Source organism: Rattus norvegicus, chromosome 12 (assembly GCF_036323735.1).
Source record: "Rattus norvegicus strain BN/NHsdMcwi chromosome 12, GRCr8, whole genome shotgun sequence".
Taxonomy (NCBI): Eukaryota; Metazoa; Chordata; class Mammalia; order Rodentia; family Muridae; genus Rattus; species Rattus norvegicus.
In genome coordinates, this window is record NC_086030.1 from 11,697,111 (window position 1) to 11,719,349 (window position 22,239).

General features: G+C 49.4%; 1 protein-coding gene across 2 annotated transcripts in view; it reads left to right on the top strand.

Moving 5' to 3' along the window:
* Slc7a1 (solute carrier family 7 member 1) overlaps window positions 1–22,239 on the top strand; it is a 75,543-nt gene that overhangs the window by 32,623 nt on the left and 20,681 nt on the right. The window contains 1 exon segment of one of the 2 annotated variants that reach the window (NM_001399982.1): window positions 19,505–19,892. In NM_001399982.1, the coding sequence (NP_001386911.1) occupies window positions 19,523–19,892 (370 nt within the window). In that variant the 5' untranslated portion in view covers window positions 19,505–19,522. 2 annotated transcript variants of the gene reach the window in all.

Here is a 22,239-nt window from a genome sequence, read left to right on the forward strand (position 1 = left end):
GTCAGATCCTCTGGAACTGGAGGTGCCCCCACACTCTTCAACCAACTTTGGGGTCTGGAGACACAGGGTTTAGAGCAATTACCGGTTTTCTAGAGGAGCTGCGTGTGGTTCCCAGCACCCACATCCCACGGCACACAGCAGTATGCAACTGCAGCTTCGGGGACATCCAACCAGTACCTCTGCTCTCTCCCCAAGGGCACCTGTCCTCACACGAAACGTACACGCAACTGATCTGTTTTTCTTTTTTTTTCGGAGCTGGGGACCGAACCCAGGGCCTTGTGCTTGCTAGGCAAGCGCTCTACCACTGAGCTAAATCCGCAACCCCCTTCCCCTTAAGATTTTTATTCATGTGTAATGTGTTCTCTCTCTCTCTTTCTCTCTTTCTCTCTCTCTGGTGTGTGTGTGTGTGTGTGTGTGTGTGTGTGTGTGTGTGTGTGTGTGTGATCTGTGAGGGAGTGCCCACAGAGGCCAGACGGAGTTGTCATTTCCCTACCCTGGAGTTACAAGGGTTGTGAACCACTTGACATGCGTTCTGGGAACGGAACTTGGGTCATCTGGAAGAACAATGTGTGCTCTTAACTACTGAGCCATGGCTTCGGCCCCCAAGGTGTTCTTTCTTGTCAACTCCTGGAGCAGATCGTGGTTAGTACGGTTTCTCTAAGCGTTCTGACTGCTGTTCGGTCCCCAAGATGCCTTTAAGCGGGTAGGCATTGGAACGTCCGTCCGGTGCAGCTTTCCGTGTCCCCACAGAGAGGAGCTATCTGGCTCCTAGATTGGGTGAGTTCGGTGTCTGACTTCCAGTAATTTCGATGTGAATCTCTCGAGTGTTATCCATAGATTTGACAGCATTGTTTAAACGATAACAAAAGACAAGATTCCTTTCAGGGGACCTCGGTGAGTGCACACCCTAGACACAGGCTAGGTTTAGCTTGGTTTCCACCCTTCCAGGCACCACATTCTTTATTTCTTGTGTAGCTTTTTGGGATCCTTCTCACAGTCCTCAACAGCTGGCATGTGGAATGTCCCTTCTAGGGAAGAGGACTGTCCCGTGTGCCGGGGTAATTCTGAGCCGGGCAGCTCACTAGATGCTCACCCCATACCCTCTCTTTGCATTTAGGATTTGAAGTAGCCAGCCAGCCGGCAATTTAGCTCCAGAAGAACAAATTACTTGCAAGTCCATAAAAGTATAGCAAGGCCTAGGCTTGCCAATGCTTGCCTAATTTCCTGGGTGATTGCGGGGCTTAGCACAGACAGCCTTCTTACAGAGTTTCTTAATTCAGACCCGCAGGCTCCAGGCCACATCCCAGATTCATTTGCCTTTAGAGTTGGTTCCAGACACCAGCTATGGGAAGGAAGAGACGACTGACATCACCGGCCAGGAGCCGTTCCTTGGCGTCATGCATACATCCCATAGTATCACGGGAGGTCACCTGGCTTGCATTTTGGCAGCCGAAAGCCAAAGACCATGCCGTTTGTGAACGCCCTGCACAAACTGTTGCCGGGAATGCATCTCCCACTTCGCCTCTGCCTCCCTCCCTGACCTGGGCTTACTTCCAAAGCTTTGCCATCAAACTTTAAAGAGGAAAAAAAACTTCCTCTTGATCGCTTCCTGAAGTCATGCCGTCTTCTCGGGTCCTGGACCACACACACACACACACACACACACACACACACACACACACCTACATACACACACACCACACACCACACACACCACACACACACACTACACACACACACACACACACACTCAGTTTGGAGCTGAAGGCCTAGAAACCATGTATATGGTCGTATATAGCAAACGTCATAAGCAAATGTCTTCCTTAACCTTATTCTGTGCCCTGACATGGCTCTGTGCAAGCAGTGAGCTGAGGTTGGGTTTTGTGTCCCCACCGTAAGGGAACGGCCCGAGCTGCCTCGCACGGGCTGAGTGCGTTTATTGCGTGTTCCTGACTCTCTCAGAGCAGAACGGCCGTTCTGTGTAACTAATGGCCCTGTGAACATGGTGGAGAGTGCTCGCCGGCTGCAGATGGAGGCTGCTCCTTGATCTGGAGGGGCAGAGATGAGGGCTTAGACTCAAAGCAGAACTGAAGTCTGTGGCAGAGGGGCTGCTGGCACGAGCATTTCCGGTTCCCTCATGGTGAAATGGATCGTCATCAGCCTTTCTCTCAGGTTTTTTTTTTTTTTTTCCCCATCAGCATCTTCAAATGTCATTCATGTGCTGTGATGTTCATCGGTTTGAGTGGAACTTGGTGTTTTTTCAGTGAATACGAAGGCTTATCCGGCCGTCATGGGGATTGTAGAATTTCCATTACTCACCCCTGTGTAACCTGCGCGTGTTTGCTCCTCGTTTCTCTCTCTTCTACTCCTCCAGTTCCAGGCAAGCAATACGCTCTTTCTGTCTGGATTCCAGACATTTCATACAAACCCGCCCGACGAATTCACGGCGGGCTTCTTTCCCTCAGCACGGTGGTAGCCTGTCCATGTCGTTGTGTGGGTCAGTACCTCATAACTTTTTATGGATGGGTAATAGTTCACAACACAGGCATTTGGGCTGTCTTCACTTTTTGCTAGTATGAATTTTGGGGTGTGCTCCTGTCAGGACACCCCCGCACAGCATGGGTTCTCTCTTGACTCAGGACTAGGCACAAACTACACCTAAACCTATTTTCACAGAGACCTTTCATGAAGCAGGGAAGAAAAGTTAACGTGGCTGCCCTCAGACTCAGGCAGGAAAACAGCAGCACAGGACTTCGCAGGTGTCATCTGTGAGGGGAGGAGAGGGGAGGGCTGGGTTCGAATGGGCTAGCATGTGGTAGTGTGTTCCAATTGGGCATGTTAATTAGGCGATCCGAAGAGGGCTCAGCCTCAGGAGGAGGAAGTGGCCAAATAAAGGATAGACTTTGGTGGCTAGCCTCAGGAATGTGATCTAATCTTTCTTTAGCAAGGAAGAGAGAATCAGGAAAAGGGCAAGGCCAGCCAGAGTCGTCCATGCTGGATGGAGTCCCTTCAGTACCTTCGAGTGGAGTGGCTAAGTCATGAGCCACACCTTCGTCAAACCTCTGTTTAACTGTTCAGGTCTTTTTTTTAGGCTGGTGTCCTGATCCCTGCCAGACTCAAGGCCAGCAGGGAAACAACTGGAAGGATCCAAGTGGGGTGAGGAATGCAATTTGGGTCAGCTCCACTCTCTAGCAGGCACTGGGTCAAAGGTGTACAGAAAGGCACAGGAAGGGGCGGGGCAAGGCCTGGGAGCACAGGAAGGGGCGGGGCAAGGCCTGGGAGCATGTTCTGTGCTTCAGGGTGAGAGATAGCAAGTTCTGCCTGCTCGCTGTTGGGGGACCCACTGAGCATGTCCCTAGGCCACCGTCCTTCCCAGGCACCACTCCGGGGCACACGCACGTGCAAAGGGGTCCTGTTTTCATCTGGTTAGTTTTCTACCAATCTACGTGGGCCCTGGCAGTCGGCAGAAGCAGATCTCAGGGATAAAGGGCTCTGGAAAGTGATCACTGAGCTGTGTGAGAACCTGCAGGCGAAGGGTCAGAGTGTGCCTTTGGTTTTTAGGGGAAGTCACATGTCCTTAAGGGTGGCGTAGAGCCTCCAGAGGCAGGCTTTGATCACCACACTGCACTTTCTGCTGGGGGGTACAAGCTGTGACTTCTCAGGCCTTTTGAGCTGCTCTGGGTTGGATCTTTGGGCCTACATTAAATATTTCCCCATGCCCTTTTCTTTGCTGATTTGGGATTTTTGAGACAAGGGCATCGTAGCTCAGACTGTCCTCAAACTCTCCATCCTCCTGTCTCAGACTTCTGAGTGCTGCGGTGTGAGTCATAAAGTCTGGTTTTCCAGACTTCCTTCCTTTTACCTGCTCATTTGGTTGGTAACTCGTAGCGTGTATATGGTATTTGTGTGTCCCGCAGTGTGTGTTTTGTGTTTGTGGGTGGCAAGACTAGCCCTCTAGGAACTGGAGAGGTGGCTCAGGTTAAGAGCACTGGCTGCTCTTTCAGAGGGCGGTGATTCCCAGCACCCAACAGGCAGCTCATAACCGGATGTAACTCCAAGTCCGTGGGATTCCCCGCCCTCTGCTGGCCTCTGTCGGTACTGCATGTGTGTGGCGCAGAGGCACAGGCAAGGCAAAAAACTCACAGATATTCAGCCACACGGGCAAAATACCCACACGGAATGAAAAAAAGTAAAGAAAACCCACGATCGCAACAACCAAAGAGTAGCCCTTTTCCCATCAGACCCTTACTTCTTCACTGGCCGGGGCTGTATTTTGTAGACCGGCAGACAGACATGTTGCGCGTTCAAATTCGGGATGGGTCCCACGGTCCCCTGGAGCACCTCGTTAATGAGCTAGTGCTTTGAAAGATGAACCGCGTGATTAAGGGCTGATTCGTCATCCATCCAACAGTTCTTCAGCCGAGCTGCTGTATGTAAGTAGCAGCTGCATTTACCTGGGTAGCTCATCAGCCATTTGGCAGAGAGAACACTATGCTCGCTGAGAGCGGGCTCCCAGGCTTGAAGGACAGAATGAGACAGAGGGAAAGCATTTGTGGGCCCGTGACATTTATTTCAAGAAGTCTTCCAAGAATGCATTTATTAAATTAAAAAAAAAGACTTAACAGATTTCTATCAGTCAGTCAATCTAGACTGCAAGAGGGAGCCATCATGTAGCTGGGATTGGCTTCTGCCTCTCTACCATCTATCAGTCAGTCAATCATCTGTCGTGACAGGGTCTCACCGTGTAACACAGGCTGGCTTTGAACCCGAGGCTCTTGCTGTAGTTGCCCCGGTGCTCTGAGCTTATGAGCAGGCATTGATGCTTTTTGATTTTTTTTTTAACTAATTCTCTGTGCTCTGGAGGAGGGAATATGCCGGGTCCTGGAACTCTGTGTCTAAGCTCATTCTGCCTCCCTGGTCATCAGGAGCTGGGACCAGATTTCCCTTCAAACCTCTGCTTCCTTTTCCCATTCTGAATGTGCTAGGAGGATTGTTCCTGTGCCTTTTAAATGAGATCATGCACCTGTGCCTTACGTGAGGGCCTGGTACACGGTGTGGGCTTAATACATCGGCTAGTCTATTATTGTCAGGGGACCATCATTGATTTAGTTTTGTTGGGCCAGATGCAGAATTAAGAGGCGGCAGAGAGAGAGAGAGTGAGTGCCAATGTGGGGAAGGAAGTGTCTGAATGGGAAGTCTGTGTGGCTGGTGTGTCTGTCCGTCCATGCCTCCCCATGCTATACCCTGGCTCTCTCTTCTTTTCTTCAGTGCTTTTTGGCTCTCATCAGCCTCTCCTTTTAGAGTCTGAGCGTTAATGTTTTATGAGGCGAGTTGGTTCCTTTACTCTAAGAGTTCCTGATTTTGTTTTTAAGATTATTGGGTGGTAGGTTCGTGCTCGTTGGCTAGGAGAGAGGGCCAAGTTACCCTCCCCATTCAAACAGACCTAAATCCTTGCAGGTAAAAAGATGGCTACCTTGGAAACACTCAGACTCTTTGTTGGGATGAGAAACTCTCGAGTGTGTGTACCTGTGTGCACCATGTAGATGTAGTACCTGCAGAAATCAGAAGAGGGCAGCTCCCTGGACTGGAGTTATGGTTGTGAGCCATCGTGTGGGTGCTGGGAACTGCAGCTAGGTCCTCTGCAAGAGCAGCCAGTGCTCTTAACCTATGCCACTTGGTTCTGGATTTCAATATGGAGTCACCTTTTGTGAGCCTCTGCACGTCTATGACACAGGAACCATATGCCCAACCAGGTAATTTGAAGCCGCCTGGCAGACTTGTAGGGCAGAGTGGGCACCCAGCAATCTCGATTCTCCAGCCCGATGTCTGTAGATTCATTCCTGAGCCTGCGTCTCTCCACCCCTCATCTTTCTATGTTTTGATGCGTTGGCTTCCTGTCTTATGGTTTGGGGACAGCCAGGTTTCTCACAGGATGTGACGACAGGTTTTGGATTCTTGGGAATACATGCTAACTTGCAGATCTGATCCGTGCTTCTTGGTCTTGGAATTTAGGTAGTCGAGCCTTCTCCAACCCGCAGGTCAAGGAGCGGTTTCTCCGCTGCCCAGGTTGCTAAGTAACATCCTTGACCTACCTCCCAGCTAGTTAACCGATACTCCTTAGTGTGGCCACTGAAGAGGTCTGTGGATCTAGACGTGTGTGTGTGTGTGTGTGTGTGTGTGTGTAATGACCCTTTCACAAGGTTGCATAAGACCATCTGAAAACACAAATATTTACATTGTAATTCATAACAGTAGCAAAAAAAATCACAGTTATGAAGTGGCAATGAAATTAATTGTATGGTGGTGGTGGGGTCACCACAACATGAGGAACTGTATTTTAAGGGTCACCGCATTTGGGAGGTTGAGAATCTGTGCTCTAGACATCCCCAGATATATGGGTGTGGGGGGCGCAGCCCAGCGCCACCACTCCCACCCCAGCTTCTTCGGTTTGGAGCCATCATTTGGTTTCTGCCCATGGGGAAGGCTCTCTCATTGGCTTTCTTCAGTGTTCAGCAATGAAGGGCAAAGCAGCCTCCGTCTCCAGGTTGTGGAGACTCCGTTGATGAATCATCAAATTTTGAGCCAAGTGATCTTGGTACAGAATGGGTAGGGTGATTTAATGAGTGAAAGGCTGAGGCTAAACAGTCAACTAACCTGGACCCTTGGGGAGTCGGGGGTCATCTCAGAAACTCAGCCACCAACCAAAGAGCATACACCGGCTGGACCGAGGCCCCCAGCACACAGAGCTGCCCTGTCTGGCTGCGGTGGGAGACGGTGCGCTAGGGTTGGGGGATACCCAGGGAGCACCCTCTCCTACTGCAGAAAAGGAGAGGGTATGGGGGAAGGGAGGGGCTTCGGGGACATGGGAGGAGGGAGGACAGCATTTTGGGTGCAAATAAATAAATAAATACTAAATAAATAGGAAGGGTGAGGCTAGGGCATTCTTTGTTGACTGTGTTTCATTTTGAGTTTTTCAATTTTAACCCCACCCACCCACCCAAATATACTTCTGTAGAACCTCAGGCAGCGTCTGTGTCAGTGGTGTGGCCTCTGAGAGAACTTTTACAGCTCAGTTTTACGGCGGCCCGCGGGGAGTGGACAGAAACACGTAGCTGTCCTTGTGTGCTTTCTGTTACTGTCTGTGATGAAACACTGGTCACGAGCAGCTTCGGGAGGAAATGGGTCTGGGTCATCTTACAGGTCCATTGCTGAGGGAAGCCTTGGCAGGGACTGAAGGAGAAACCAGGGGGACACTGCTTCCCCGCTTAGCTCCTGGCCTGATCAGCTAGCTCTCTTCTACGGTGCTGGCCTGCCTGCCTGAGGAGAGGTTCACTGGGTCAGGAACAGGAGAGAGGCAAAACTCCCCACTCCTCGCTAGATAGCACAAGAGAGAAGAAGGAAGGACGTGTACCCGCTGTCTCCTTCAAGGACCTACCCGCCTTCAATGGTTGCTTGTATCCACTGTTTCTTTCAAGGACCCGCGCGATGGCCTAACTTTCCCTCACTAGACCCCACTTCTATTTTTTTTTAAAGGTTTATTTAATTATTTATTATAAGTACACTGTAGCTGTCTTCAGACACACCAGAAGAAGGCATCAGATCTCATTACAGATGGTTGTGAGCCACCATGTGGTTGCTGGGATTTGAACTCAGGACCTCTGGAAGAGCAGTCGGTGGTTTTTTTTTGTTTTGTTTTGTTTTTTTGAGCTGGGGACCGAACCCAGGGCCTTGAGCTTGCTAGGCAAGCGCTCTACCACTGAGCTAAATCCCCACCCCTACAGCAGTCGGTGTTCTTAACCACTGAGCCATCTCTCCAGCCCCCTAGGCCCCGCTTCTTAAAAGTTCTACAAGCTTCCAGGACCCTATAGGATGAGGAATGATCTTCACCATATGGGCCCCTAGGGGACATTAGAATGGAAACCACAGCATAATGTTTCAGGACTAGCAGGCTGAAGGGTGGAGGGAATTCTAGGTTTTGTGACCCAGTAGACCCTTTCAGGATGACCCTCTCTGGGCAGGAAGGCCGTAAGAGTCAGTGGTGACAGAGGACCAGAGTGAGGGACACAATAGGACTACTGGGCTCACAGACTCAAAGGCAGCTGTGGCTGCCTACACAAGATGTAGCCAGGCATGACAGGGGTTGGGGGGAGGTTTCACCAGCCCTTACCTCTATCTGAGGAACTACATAGGCAGTGGATGGCTTCTGGGGAGGGGGAGACAGGTTTCATTTAGGGAGTGACTCATCCTAGGTCAGCCACCCTCTAACGGATGGCCCCACACCCAGGAATATATGGGAAGCAAAGCTTGGGATTGATAGGTTATTTTTAGAAAGGGGTGGGTGGGGTTGGGGACTTAGCTTAGTGGTAGAGTGCTTGCCTAGCAAGCACAAGGCCCTGGGTTCAGTCCCCAGTTCCGGAAAAAAAAGAAAAAAGAAAAAGAAAAAGAAAAAAAAGGGGTGGGGGAGTGGGGGAATTGGGTCAATCTGATCCAACTTGAGAATTTTGTATGAAATTCTCAAGAAATTTTTAAAAGAAAAAGAATGGACTCTTGGCATGCCTATCAACGTAGCCTTAAGATGGCGGCCAGCGGTCAGCATAGCTCTCAGTGTGTGTGCACTACAGGCCCTAGGCGTTCTCATACTGAGTTCCTGTCTCTATTAAAAGTAACGATCTGACTCTTTTTGACTTATACATTGGGCAGGGGCTAGCTAATATTTCCAGTGCGTATTTCCCCTGGGCGGGCCAGGCGTCCACTATCAATAGATAGAACACAGCTTCAGCTCCTCACCCCTGAAGGCCTTGAAGGATGGCGGTTAAACGCTGCCTGCCTTGCTCTGGGATAACTGGTGTTGAATTCATCCTGTAATGGGAGTATGGTGTTTCCATTATTCTGCTTTTAACAAAGGAATCTGCAAGTCTGGGAAGTTAGAATGAGCGGGTTGGAGCTTTCCCTGGATTAGGGAAATAAATGCCGTCCTAATGAATTTATTCACTATGCGTTCCAGGCCACTAATCCCAATAGATTCGTCTTGGATTAAAGAATGGCATGCGTCCTTTCTCTTCAACTTAGCATTAATTGTTTTACATACTACAGCAGAAAAATGTGACCAGAGCAAGCCCCCCAAACAGCTATTTAGAGCCCCCTGCTGAACGTCCTCTCCGGTCCTTTTCAGTCTGAGTTCCAGGACAGCCAGGGCTGCATAGAGAGATGAGAGATCCTGACTCTTCCCTCTCCCTCTCCCTCTCCCTCTCCCTTTCCCCCTCTCTCCCCCCTCTCTCCATATATATATATTAGTTAATAAAATATAAATACTTTGGAAAAAAATCACTGCCTAGCTGTTACAAAGGGTCCCTGGTTGTGAAGATTTGATTTGATTATTTTTCTTGTTGTGTTATTGTTAGAAAACGCCAAAGGGTAAAGCCTTCAGTATAAATAGTGGGTGTTTAGTGGGTGTTCAGGGGGTGAGGAGGGGTGTGTGTGTGTTTGTGTGTGTGTGTGTGTGTGTGTACAGTGGACCTCACACATTCTTTCAGTCATTTATGGCCGTTCACAGCCTTCTCTTTCTTTGTTATATTAAGAATGCCCTCATAATCAGGGTCAGCAGACCACACGAGTCCTTAATCAGAAGACACAGCCTGGGACCCATGTCACATGTGAGTGACTATGCGAGCGGCCTTTCAGCGGGGATTAGGAAGGAAGGAGGAAGGGGCCAGGGAGGGTAGCTCTGTAGGGAGGATCAGGCTACAAGCAATAACAGTTGATGAAGTCCACGTGGCCTCCATAATGATGTCAGGGGACAGGGACAGAGGTGTAGAATTGCGAGGTGTCCCATCCCAATGCCTAGTGAAATCAGATGAGGCGATGGGGACAGTGCTCTGCCTGGGCCCAAGCCCGGGCGGCCCTGGCCTCATTCAGGTGCTCAAATGAGAGGAGCTCCTTCCGCAAGCTTGGTCTTCCTGCACCAGTCACAAGTGTTTCTGCTCCCGTAACAGTCCAGGGGAGAACAGCCTCTCCTTACCTAACAGGAGGGTGCTGGCAGCCAGACAGCCAGATCTAGCTTTAGTGCCTTGGGTTTGGCAAATGCTGTGCCAAAGTATAAGGCTCGGCATTGGTTGGTCCTCAGTCCAGGGTCCTAAGCAACGAACGCCTCCACTGGGAATTCACAGCGAAAGCCTACAGGCCAGCTTACCCCATCCCTTCTTGGGCTAAGAGATACAGGCCAGGTGATGGTGTCTGTGGCACATCACCAAGAGGCCTTCCTGTCTTGGCCAGCCATGTTCATGCCTCCTACTTCATCATATCCAGTCGTCGGCACAGGACATCATGTAGGACAAGGGACAAGGGACTTCGTGTAGTCTGATTGTTATAAAATATGACACGGCGGCTGAGGGTGTGTGTGTGTGTGTGTGTGTGTGCATGCGCACTTGGTGGGCCTGTGCCAAGGAGTCTCCCTGAGAGTCGTGCTCTGCAACAGACGTAATATAAAGGAAGTTTTTTTGGGGAAGGAGAGAGTGAGAACATGGAGGAGGGGTAAAGGCAGACAGAGCTGTGAGGGCAGAGAAGGGGGACAGAGAAGGACAGAAAGGGGGGGAGAAAGACTTGCTGGGAACATGTAGGGAGGGAGAGAGACAGACAGACAGACAGACACAGAGACACAGAGAAGAGAGAGAAGAGAGACACAGAGAGAGAAGAGAGAGAGAAGAGAGACTCAGAGAGAGAAGAGAGAGAGAGGAGAGAGAGAGAGAGGAGAGAAGAAAGAGAACTGGGATGGTACCACTCCTGGCGGAGGCAGGTAATGGCAGCAGGTGACACTGTAAGCCTTGTTGGGTCCCTGGGAGGAGTCTAGCGGAATGGCCTGTAAGCTCTCACTGATTCTCCTCCACCCGCAGGGGAGGGTTTGTAGTATACAGCCGGTGCTCAATAAGTATCTGTTGTGTTGGATCTGAACAGTTCTTGCTTTCTTCTCCCCATGTAGAAATGAGCACTGTGAGGCCGGGGCAGTGAGGGGCTCATCTTCTGTGGGCTCTGAAGTCCTACAGTGATGGTGGCCCATTGTAGAGACGGGGCCTTATTATATAGTCCTGGATGGCCTGCAGCTCCATCCATATGTAGAGCAGGCTGGCCCCAGACTCAAAGAGATCCACTCAACTCTGCCCCTCAAGTGTTGGGGTTAAAGGTTTGTGCCTTAATACTTGGCTGGAGACATATTTTTGATGTTACTATAGGTAGTTTTGTTTTTAAAATTTCAGTTGGCTTGATTTTTTTTTGCCAGTCTCCCCCCCACCTCTCTTTGCCAGTCCCCCCCCCTCTCTCTCTCTCTCACACACACACACACACACACACACACATTTGTAATGTATTGTGACTCATTTCCTCATAGTGTAGGACTGGGCAGAGCTGCAGGCCAGGAAGGGTGAGCCTACTCAGCCTAGACATCATCTGCGGCTTGTTGTCAAGGGGGCTTTCCCAGCATGGCCGCTTGCTTCGACAAGCCAGTGTGGAAGGGTTACCAACAAGATATCGCCCTGTATAACTGACCTCCCTGCAGGTGACACCCAGCCCATCACCTTGCATATTCTCTGGGTTCCAAGGATGCTTCAAGCCATCCAAGTGGGTGTCGTGGAAAAAAAACTCTGGCTGTGCCTGGACCTCTGGGTCCTGTGAGTGTGCTGTCTGGAGGGCTCGTTCCTGAGTACACAGCCTTGTGGGGAGCATGGTGGCTTCAGTTACTCTTCAGAACTGAAGTATAAGAGAACGTGTTCTACACTCTTGAAGGACTCTCTCTTTGCTGTAGCAAGCAAGGCGACCTTGAAATAGGTTGTCAGATGCTGGTGGGGGTCTATGGTGGGTCTTGCTTGAGACGTAAATCAAAATGCCTGGATTCAGCTTTTAGGTCTTTAAAGGGCTCAGAGTGTAGCTCAGCAGTGGGCGTGTTTTGAGCTCTTTCCATCCGTTAACCCAGCACCACACACACAGCCTTAAAAAAATAGTAGACGGGCCCTACGGCCTTCTTCTCAGATGCAGAACAGACTGTCAGAAAGAAGGAAGCAGGTTCGGCTATTTGGGCCTAAAGCCTTTGAGGCAGTGGGTCAAGTTCAGATCTTGGAGTGGCTACACTATCACATTGGAACCGTTAAAGCAAGCAGTTGACACAGCTATGAGGAAATCCACTGCTTGTGACCACGGTGCTCTCCCACGGGGCAGTTTGTCATTCCTTTAGAATTATTCCAGCGTTGTGGGTGGCTTTCCCCACCTCCACCTGTCCTCTGTGCTGGTCGAAGATTGGTCAGATAAACATTCCGGTCTTTGAAGACCTTCGTGTAACTGGACATTTTCTTTCTGCTCTCAATCCGAGGCTATCCTGTCCCTACCTCCCAGGGTGTCCACCTGTTTATATGCGTGTCATACAGGAGGAAACCTTGTGGCAGGAACAAACATGGCTAGCCATTTTTAAAGACCGGGAACAGGCTTGGCCTGGATGACTGTTTCAGATTATAAACGCTTTCCTTCTGGAGCGAGCATCCGAGATTTTGGCCACCAGTGAACTGTGACTCGGAGTAGGCCAGGAAGACCGAGCATAAGATGTGGCATTTCCTGTGTAGGGATTACTTGTGCATGACCTCTTCTGCCTAGATAATACCTATGGCAACCGGGGGCGTGGGCTCTGTGTGCCTGAGGGCTATTTGAGGAGACAGAGCCGGAACAGACGGCAGGTAAATACAACAGGCTCTGATATTTGTTTATGCAAAGGTACTTTTGCCAATCAGATTAAAATACTGTACAAGAAGGTGCCCAAACTGGAGCCCATATACACCCCAGCAACAGTAGTCACGCTTGGCCAAGCTAGACCCCTCTGGATGCGGTTCTGCCCTCCTGCTTCTCCTTGACTTCTGACCAGCAGTATAGTATTAGTTGTCCCTTGTCCCCTGTGCCAGCCGCAGCTGCAGGGGTGTCCTGGTTCTCCCCTGTACCTGCTGGAGAGTAAACTTCACCGTGTCCCTCGAAGTACACGTATCCACAAATGCGTTCTTAGAAATGCCCTCCTCTGCCCTCCTCTTCCCTCCACCTCTCTAGGTCAGCACCCACGAGCTTCTGAACGCTCTGTGAATTATTCCTTTCCCCCACATCTAATCTTTAGAATTCATGTGGGTTCTTCCAGCACCGGCTAGAGTGAAGCCCCAGAGAGAAATACCCCAAATCACAGCTAGAGATGCCATCCTGGTCTTTCGTTTTTTGCTTTTTTTTTTTTTTTTTTTAAAACTCTCAACTATCTTTTTATAAAGCCAATAAAAACGGTTCAGTATTAATAATTCCATATCATTCAACTTGATTCTATAAAAAAGACTATTTCAGCCCATCACAATGGTTTAATAACATTTGAAGCTTGTCCGGGCCCTGGGGTGTGCAGTGGGGCCTGGTGTAGGGCGCACACACATTTCCGGGTCAGTTGTAGGTGAATTTGTTTCTTTTTGCCTTTAATTTTGGAAAATTCCAGACAGACCCGCACAGAGATGGAGAAAAACAACAAAATCCCACAGACCTAATCACCACCATTTCCTACGTAGACAGGAGATGGGCTGACCTTGCCAGAGACCTCTCATCTTCTTTATGCCCCTGTCCTGTTTGTTGATTTCACTGGAGAGATTGTGCTCCCGCTAATTCAAAGGGATTGTGTGCTCAATATAGGTGGAAAGACAGTAAAATTCCAGGAAATGAAAGAGCTCTAATGTCCTTTAAGAGGGGCGATGGTCTCAATCGCCCTGCCCTAAAAATTCTTTGTCTATACTGTTTTTTGATACTTTTATAGACATGTAATATTTCCATCATCATATTTAATCTCTCTGACTTTTCCAGAGTTCCCTCTATATACGTTTTCCAAGCCCCTGCTGTCTGTATGATTTCTAGAATGTTTCTACCACAGCCCTGGGCGGTTCATGCAACTGAAATGGCCCACTTTTACCTCCACCCTCTGGTTTTCCCACTCTTACCTCCACCCTCTGGTTTTCTACACTTCAAAGCCAGCAGCGGGGCTGTGTGTGTCTCTGTGTGTGTGTGTGTGTGTGTGTGTGTGTGTGTGTGTGTGTGTGTGTGTGTGTGTGTGTGTGCGTGTGACCTTGAGTCACTCTCTTTGTGTTAGGAGTGACCAATGAAATATTGCATTCAGGAAGTGGTTGTCATTAAATTCGAATCAATCACCTTGTACTTGTAGATGTCAGGTGGAATCACGAGGTAAAGGTTGTCAGGCAGCGGGAGGCATGTTTGGACAATATTGTGTCCAGCAGGCCAGGAATGAGAGAAAAGCTGCACATGACTGCCCTGCTGCTTGGGATTCTTAAGTTGGTGGAGGGCGAGATCCAGGTTAGTCAGCCTGACCCTGTTACAGGGCAGTTAGGTGGCTGGGGGTGTGATTATCATGCTTGAAGCTGTGGGTTTGACCCTCGGCACAAAAGAAAAAATAAACGGTAATTTCAAAACAATCAAACAACCAAAAAAAAAAAAAAAACCAACCCAAAAATTGAGCCAGTTTAACATAGCTGGCAGAGAACACAGCTTTTGATGCTAGGTGACTTGAGTTCGGATCCCGGCCCTGCTTCTTTCGAGTTATGTGAGTTGAGCAATGCACCATCAAAACCCCACCCTTCTGTCCCTATAAGAGCAGACAGTTGCAACTTCCCTGACTTTGGGGATGGTTGAGGAGCCTCTGCACGGACCTGGCCTGGCTCTGTGGCTGTCTCAACTTTTCGCTAGCAGACCCGGCTCACCGAGTTGGTTTTAATCCCCGGACTCCAGTTCCTTTGTCTGTTCCCTCGTTTTTCCATAGCTTCTTTTCTTTGTCTACTTTCAAATCATTGGAGGTCGTAGGAATTGCGTGTTTGGGTCACCAAGTGGAGGGCTGAGACATTTCTAGAAGTCTGGAAGGTAAGGTGTAGTCCCTGGCTCGGGTGGGTGTTGGTGACCAGCCCAGGTTCATTAAAGGTTCTGTGGACTGGGCCAGTGGACAACCTGGAAAGTGTTAGCTGACTGGTCAACTGGAAGTGAAGTGAGTTTTGGGTTGGAATCCTTTGCCTTATCCTTGGTCCTGGTCTTCTGTCAAAGAAGATGTTTCTAGAAGGAGCCAAAAAAAAGTGTGTTCACCTTTCAGGATGCCTCAAGGCCCAGGGAAGTCAAATGCCAGCATTCCATTTCGAGGGACCATGAATGAAGCCTATTTAACGGACAGTCCTGCTCCTTGGGCTCAGACTCCAGTTAGCCCTGCTCACTTGGGACTGTCCCTGGAAAGCGTGGGAGCCTCCTGTACCTTGTTCTTGTATATACCTTTGAAAGGTATTTCAGGTGTCTCTGAGAGGACTCACTGTCCTGGTTGGTGCCTTTCCACACCCAGGGTGGGTGGTCTATGATTTGAGTACGCAGCTTTGAAAAAGTTCCTGTGTGGTGAAGCAGACAGAATCAGTGGAGTCTGTGGCAAAGCAAGTTCAAAACCCGGTGCCGACTCGATGGCTTGTTTTGTAATTAGGATTTAAAAGGAGAAGGAAGGGGTGAGGCAGAGGAGGAGAAAGATTAGCAAGTGACTATCCCAGTTGGCTTTTCATCCTGTCTCCTAAGGTTCTCACTGGGGTCTCACAAGACCTGCACTGGTGAGACAAGGTCGTGTGTGTGTGTGTGTGTGTGTGTGTGTGTGTGTGTGTGTGTGTTTGTGTGTGTGTGTGCGCCAAGAGGATCTTCATGGGCAGGCTCGGTGCTTCGCTGAGCCTACCACAGCCGGCATTCATTCCCAGGTTTGTCACCTCCTGGGTTGTCTCTAGCGACTGTGCCGTGGTTTCTTGGACCCCTTACAAACGCAGGCTGTCTTGGGTTCCTACTGTGCTTCACCCTGGCCTACAGGCAGGAGCTGGCCATTAGGGGACAGGCCTTTCTGAAAACCCAGGGAAGATTTCAGCATGGTACGCTTTTAAAGAATGGTATTTGAGCACTGTGTCTAATAGCTGCTTTCTGACCGATATCTCCCCCAATCCATTAAATTGGAAGGAATCAGTGATTAAATCTGAGACCGAAAAAGTCCCATCATCCAAAGCTCCCTACTGCCATTAAAGATTCTAAATAGAGAGCTCGAAGAAAGCTTTCTGAAGCCCCAATAGGAACCATTTTAATTATTTATTATTATTATTATTATTATTATTATTATTAATTACTTGTTTTGTTTTTTGAGACAAGGTTTCTCTGTGTAGTCCTGGCTGTCCTGGAACTCACTCAGGCTGGTCTCGAACTCACATAGATCCTCTTGCCTCTGTGTCCCAAGTATTGGGATTAAAGGCATGAGCCACCACACCTGGTCATTTCTATTTTATTTAAAGATATATTTTTATTGTTTTTAATTGTGTATCTCACACACACATGAGCGCACGCATACACACACACACACAGTGCCCACGGAGGCCAGGGGTTCCAAGTCTCCCAAGCATGGAGTTATAGGCATTTGTGAGCACTTTAATGTGGGTAATGGGAATTGAACTCGGGTCCTCTGCACAAGCGGTGCATGGTTTTAACCCCGGAGCCTTCCTTCCAGTTCTATTTCACTTCTGTTTTTTTTTTTCTTTTTTTTTTTTTTTTTTCCAGAGCTGGGGACCGAACCCAGGGCCTTGCGCTTGCTAGGCAAGCGCTCTACCACTGAGCTAAATCCCCAACCCCTCATTTCTGTTTTTGTAGGGTTCGTTTGGAGTTAGAATTTGTGTGAGAAAGGAACAGATCACTCTTGTGAGGCAAGCAGTCTATAAAAGTCAGTGAGTATGGACGTTATGGGGCCAAGGCTCTCGGTCGTGAAGAGTCTTACCAATATCTTATCAATACAAACCAGTGAGGACTGGATGTTTTCATCCTTCACTGCAGGAAACACGAACCTAGTCCCCAGATTCTGTTTTCCACAGCTGGCGGCTTCCTGTGTAAGTCTCAGTTGCAGGAGATTGGCCTCCGTCTACTGCCTCCATCTACTGCTGGGATGGGTAGATTCGGTTTGCACAGAGAAACCTCATCGTTTGCAAAACTGCTGGTTGAAAGACACAGGCCCATTTGAAGAGATGGACCGAGGAGGTCTAGAAACCGCAGACGGCACCTTTCTGAGAGTTTTAAAATACGTCTGCCGAGATGTATGGGGTATATCTTCTTCTTTTTTTTTTTTTTTTTTTTTTTTTGGTTCTTTTTTTTTTTGGAGCTGGGGACCGAACCCAGGGCCTTGTGCTTCCTAGGCAAGCGCTTTACCACTGAGCTAAATCCCCAACCCCGGGGTATATCTTCTTAAAATAAACCCCAGGTATGGTGAATTAATGTCACGTCTCCTCTTACCTCACGAAGCGGAAGTGGACACCTGACTGAGGCGTGGGACCCCCTCAGTAGCTCACAGCACCTGGCACACTTTTATTCCAGTGCCTTGGCCCCAGTTGTGCCCCCTCTCGCTTCCCTGTCACCAGGGCTAGGCCAATGCCTGTGGCTACACTACCTTAACCTCTTCACATGATGCCTGAAAACCAAGATCTCTCTTCACGATCTTCCTTCTGAAGGGGGCGTTGAAGTCCCTTCAACATCTGTAAGTTGGTTCTTAGAGTGGGTACTGGTTGGCGTCCTCTCCGTGCTGGTGACAGCACAGGTATGTCTGTGCCTAAGTATTTTGCACCCAGGCATGGCTAAGAGAGCCATTTCGTCCTAGCCTGAGGTCTCTGAGTTCACTTTCTGCCTTACGGAGGTTCGAAAATCTATTCCTTGGGTGTGGCTCTCAAGAGGCCATGTTGAGAAGTTTCTGTACTTTTTAAAACAAGCTGGGGCTAGAGCAACATGCGCACTAGGCAAGTGCACTAGCTCGGAGTCCCATTCTCGGGCCTGCGACTTCTTTTTATAAAAAGAACGTTCTCTACCACAGCCCTCTGGGCCCAGGCTGGTTGGTCAATGCTAAACCTTCTTCGTGAAGAGCACGGTAACTCAAGTACCAGTTGACTAGTCAGTTGTTTCTGTCCATGTGCTCCAGGTAAGCAACAGTAGCAGGCCTCTGTAATTCCTGCTTCTCCTGGCCACACTCCAACATTTGCGCCTGGCTTGGGTCCTTCCAAAAACAGTCTTTGCCTTGTACAGCGTAAGACATTGGAAAGCTGCTATACTCTCTTCATCCGTCTTCAAACTCTGGGGTTCTGGGACTTTCCTTCTTAGTGACAGGTCCCTGTTTCTCATTTCTTTAACATCCCCCCTCACCCACCCTCCAGGGTTCGGGGGGGTGGGGTGGGGTACACTTCCTTCCCACCTGCAGGGCTGTCAGGATTCCAGTTGAGGAGCGGAGGAGAGCTTTGTGACAAGGCTGCTTGACCATGGCTACCGTCCCCATCTGGGTGGAGTAACGGGGATTCCCAGTCCGCACTAAACAAACGTTTTTTTTTGCATCTTGATAATAGTGTCTTCTATAGGGCTGGCAGATAAAACACAGGAAGAAAGGCCCACAGTTCCTTAGTGACCAGAAGGCCCAGGGAAGGGGTGGGGACAGAGACAGGCAGATAACACAGTGTTTCCAATAGCTAGGAAAGACTTTCAGATCTGTGACTATTTTCCAGGTCCGGGACTATTTCTTCGTTTATCAGTGGCTTCATTGTTGGTCTAAGTTCGGATGATACAGATGGACACAGAGTGGTTAAAATAACAAAACAAAAACAAATGAAAACACTGTAGCAGCCCCGAGTCATTGTGCCCCCTACCCTCACCCCCACACCCTTGTCTGCATGCGCTGGCTGTTGTTGGTCTAAACTCCTCACCTGAGAAGAGCTTTATATTTAGAAAAATGGTAGAAGATAGTTGAGAGACCCCTCATAAGTCCTGTGTCTGGTTTCTTCTCTTACATGTATTTATTTATTCTGGGGATGGATCTCATGGTCTGGGTCAGTGGTGCTCAACCTTCCTAAAGCTGCGACCCTTTAATACAGCTCCTCACATTGTGGCCACCCTAACCGTAAAGTTGTTTCATTGCTACTTTGCAGCTGCACTTCGCTGCTGCTGTTCAAAATCGTAATGTAAATAGCTGATGTGCAGGCTCTCTGACATGTGGCCTGCGAAGGGGTCGTGACCTGCAAAGGGGTCATGACCCACTGGCCGCAAACTGCTGAGCCACAGCCTAGGCTTCTACGTTTTACTAATCGAGATTCAGTTTGGTTTGCCTTTCATTATGATTCGGTGTGCTTGAAATTACATCTTGTTGGTCCTGCTAAGTCACAATCTACTTAGAGCCAAGAACTAAAATGATTGTGGAAGCCAGAGACCGTGGCAGGATAACTCTACGTTTCTGTATGTCCTGGAGAGCCCCAGGACTGGGGAACCACAGTCGCTGTGGAATGTTAAACTGAAAACATTTTAGCCATAGGTGACTTTATAAAGGGCCTTATCCCCGTGTTTCCATCCTGCAACAAACTGAGGTTTGAAGGAGAGATGTGTGGCAGTGACTGAATGGAACGCCATTTTTTTTTTCTTCTCGTTTCAGACAGATTTGCTCAGCGCGATGGGCTGCAAAAACCTGTTGAGCCTGGGTCAGCAGATGCTGCGCCGGAAAGTGGTGGACTGCAGCCGGGAGGAGAGCCGGCTGTCCCGCTGCCTCAACACCTATGATCTGGTAGCTCTTGGGGTGGGCAGCACCTTGGGTGCTGGTGTCTACGTCCTAGCCGGTGCAGTGGCCCGTGAGAATGCTGGTCCTGCCATCGTCATCTCCTTCCTGATCGCTGCTCTTGCCTCAGTGCTGGCCGGCCTGTGCTATGGCGAGTTTGGTGCCCGTGTCCCCAAGACGGGCTCAGCCTACCTCTACAGCTATGTGACAGTGGGGGAGCTCTGGGCCTTCATCACTGGCTGGAACCTGATTCTCTCCTACATCATCGGTAAGTCCTCTGGTCCTCTCCAGACTGCGGTCTGTCCTCTGACCCATCTGTTAGGGACACTCTGCTCCCCAAAGACTGATTGAGTATATCTTCAGGGCCTTCTCTCGCTCTTGCCTCTCCCTTTTAACAGGGATTGAGGTGCCTTTAGGAGTCCCTGTTGTGACTTTTCTCATTTTGCCTCTGTTCTAGTTTGCTTTCTATTGCTACGATAAACACCAAGACTAAAAGCATCTTGGGAGGAGAGGGTTTGTTTCAGCTCACAGTTACACTCCACCAGGGAGGGAAGCCAGGGTAGGAACCTGGAGGCAGGGACTGAAACAGAGAACACGGCAAAACACTTCTCTCTGGCTTTCTCTCATGGCTTACTGAAGCCTGCTTTCTTATGTAGCCCAGGCCATACCAACACAGGGGTGGCTGGCACCCACGGTCAGCCCAGTCCCCCCACATCAACCATTTATCAAGGAAATGCCCCCACAGAGCTGCCCACAGGTCATCCTGGAGGAGATGATCCTTTGGTTAGGGTCCGCTCCTCCCAGATGACCCCAACAGGGGTGAGGTTGAGAAAAAGTTAGCCAGCATGGCACCTGTGAGAAGGACCAAACCGGGCCAACTGTGACCATTCTTGTTAACACAACAGATACATGGCTCTTAGGATCATTCTAATTTTAAGAAGTAGTGTCGTTTCTGTTAGTATGTTCCCACCTTGTCTTAGGGTTTTACTGCTGTGAACAGACACCGTGACCAAGGCAACCCTTATAAGGACAGCATTTAATTGGGGCTGGCTTTCAGGTTCAGAGGTTCAGTCCATTATCATCATGGTGGGAGCATGGCAGCATCCAGGCAGGCGTGGTGTGGGAGAAGCTGAGAGTTCTACATTTTCATCTGAAGGCTGCTAGCAAAGGACTGGCTTCCAGGCATCTAGGATACCCACAATGATACACCTACTCACACCCACTCCAAGAGGACCACACCTACTCCAGCAAGGCCACGCCCACTCCAACAAGGCCACGCCCACTCCAAGAGGACCACGCCCACTTCAGCAAGGCCACGCCCACTCCAACAAGGCCACGCCCACTCCAAGAGGACCACACCTGCTCCAGCAAGGCCACGCCCACTCCAACAAGGCCACACCCACTCCAAGAGAACCACACCTAATAGAGCCCTGGGCTAAGCCTATGCACACCATTACACACCTATAATTACTGTAAACCTGTCATGGTAGAGGGCACTTCAGGAAACACAGAAAAGCACAAAGGGAGGAGAAACACCCAACCTGATAACTAACGAAAATAGCATTTACTGAGCTATTTTATTGGAGATGCAGGATAGGACAGTTGTCTGAACAGTTAGGGATGCCCTGTTGTTAACAGGGTTGGGAAGAGAGTCCGGGGATGGAGCTCAGGGCTTTGCATCTACGTCTTTCCACTTAGTCATACTCACGACCCCTGAGTAATAGATTTTTAATCTTATAACCCCAGACGTCATGGTGACTGCTCCATGGTGATGTTGCTCGCGACTGTCCTCGCCTACATAGGTTTCTGAATTCGGAATAACTTACTGCGTGCCCTTCTGCGCTGTTGGCGTCCCATCCGTTGTCCTCCTAAAGGATTACTCAGGGGTCCAGTAGCCAGGCGTTCTCTCCTTTAGCAGCCGTGGTGGCTAGGATCTTGTTCTAATGGTTCTAATGTAAAATTCATAACGATCTTTCGTTCCTGTTCAGCCTGCAGACGTGTGACCACAGATGACTCAGGCCCCGAAGCTTCTCAGTGGGGATGTAGCTTTTGTAAATGGGCTGTTACGTTTCCAGTGGGTTCACCTGGGCGTGAAATACAGTGAGCTCCAACAGTTGGCTGCTGTTAGACCAACAACATAATAGTCTTTCCCGGAGTGCTGCGTGCCTGTGGAGGACGAATGAAATCGATCTGGAAACCTACACTCAGCCTTTGCTACTGAGGGAGGAGAGTGTTTCAGTTGTAAACATATGTCTATGTTTATGCATTTAAAAAAAAAAAACTGTGATTCTGAAATGAGAACAGGGTGGCCTGGGAAGAAAGGCTGCGGTATCCAGCAGGGTGGGGTTTCCAATGTCACGGCAGCAAGCCGGCTTCTTGAAGCAGGCAGGGCAGGCAAGCAGGAAAGCCATTTTTCTTCCTTAGGCTCGTGGCCTTCCTGGACAGAGTCTCTAATAGCTAGGTGAAAAATGAGGTTAAATGTCTAAGTTGTCGGGAAAACACTTAGCATGAGAGCAAACAATGAAATTGAGTCCTTGTGTGGGTTCCTCTGGCGTTCTATGGAGAATTCAGACCATAGTCATGGACCGGGCTGTCTGAAACAAAAGGAAAATGTC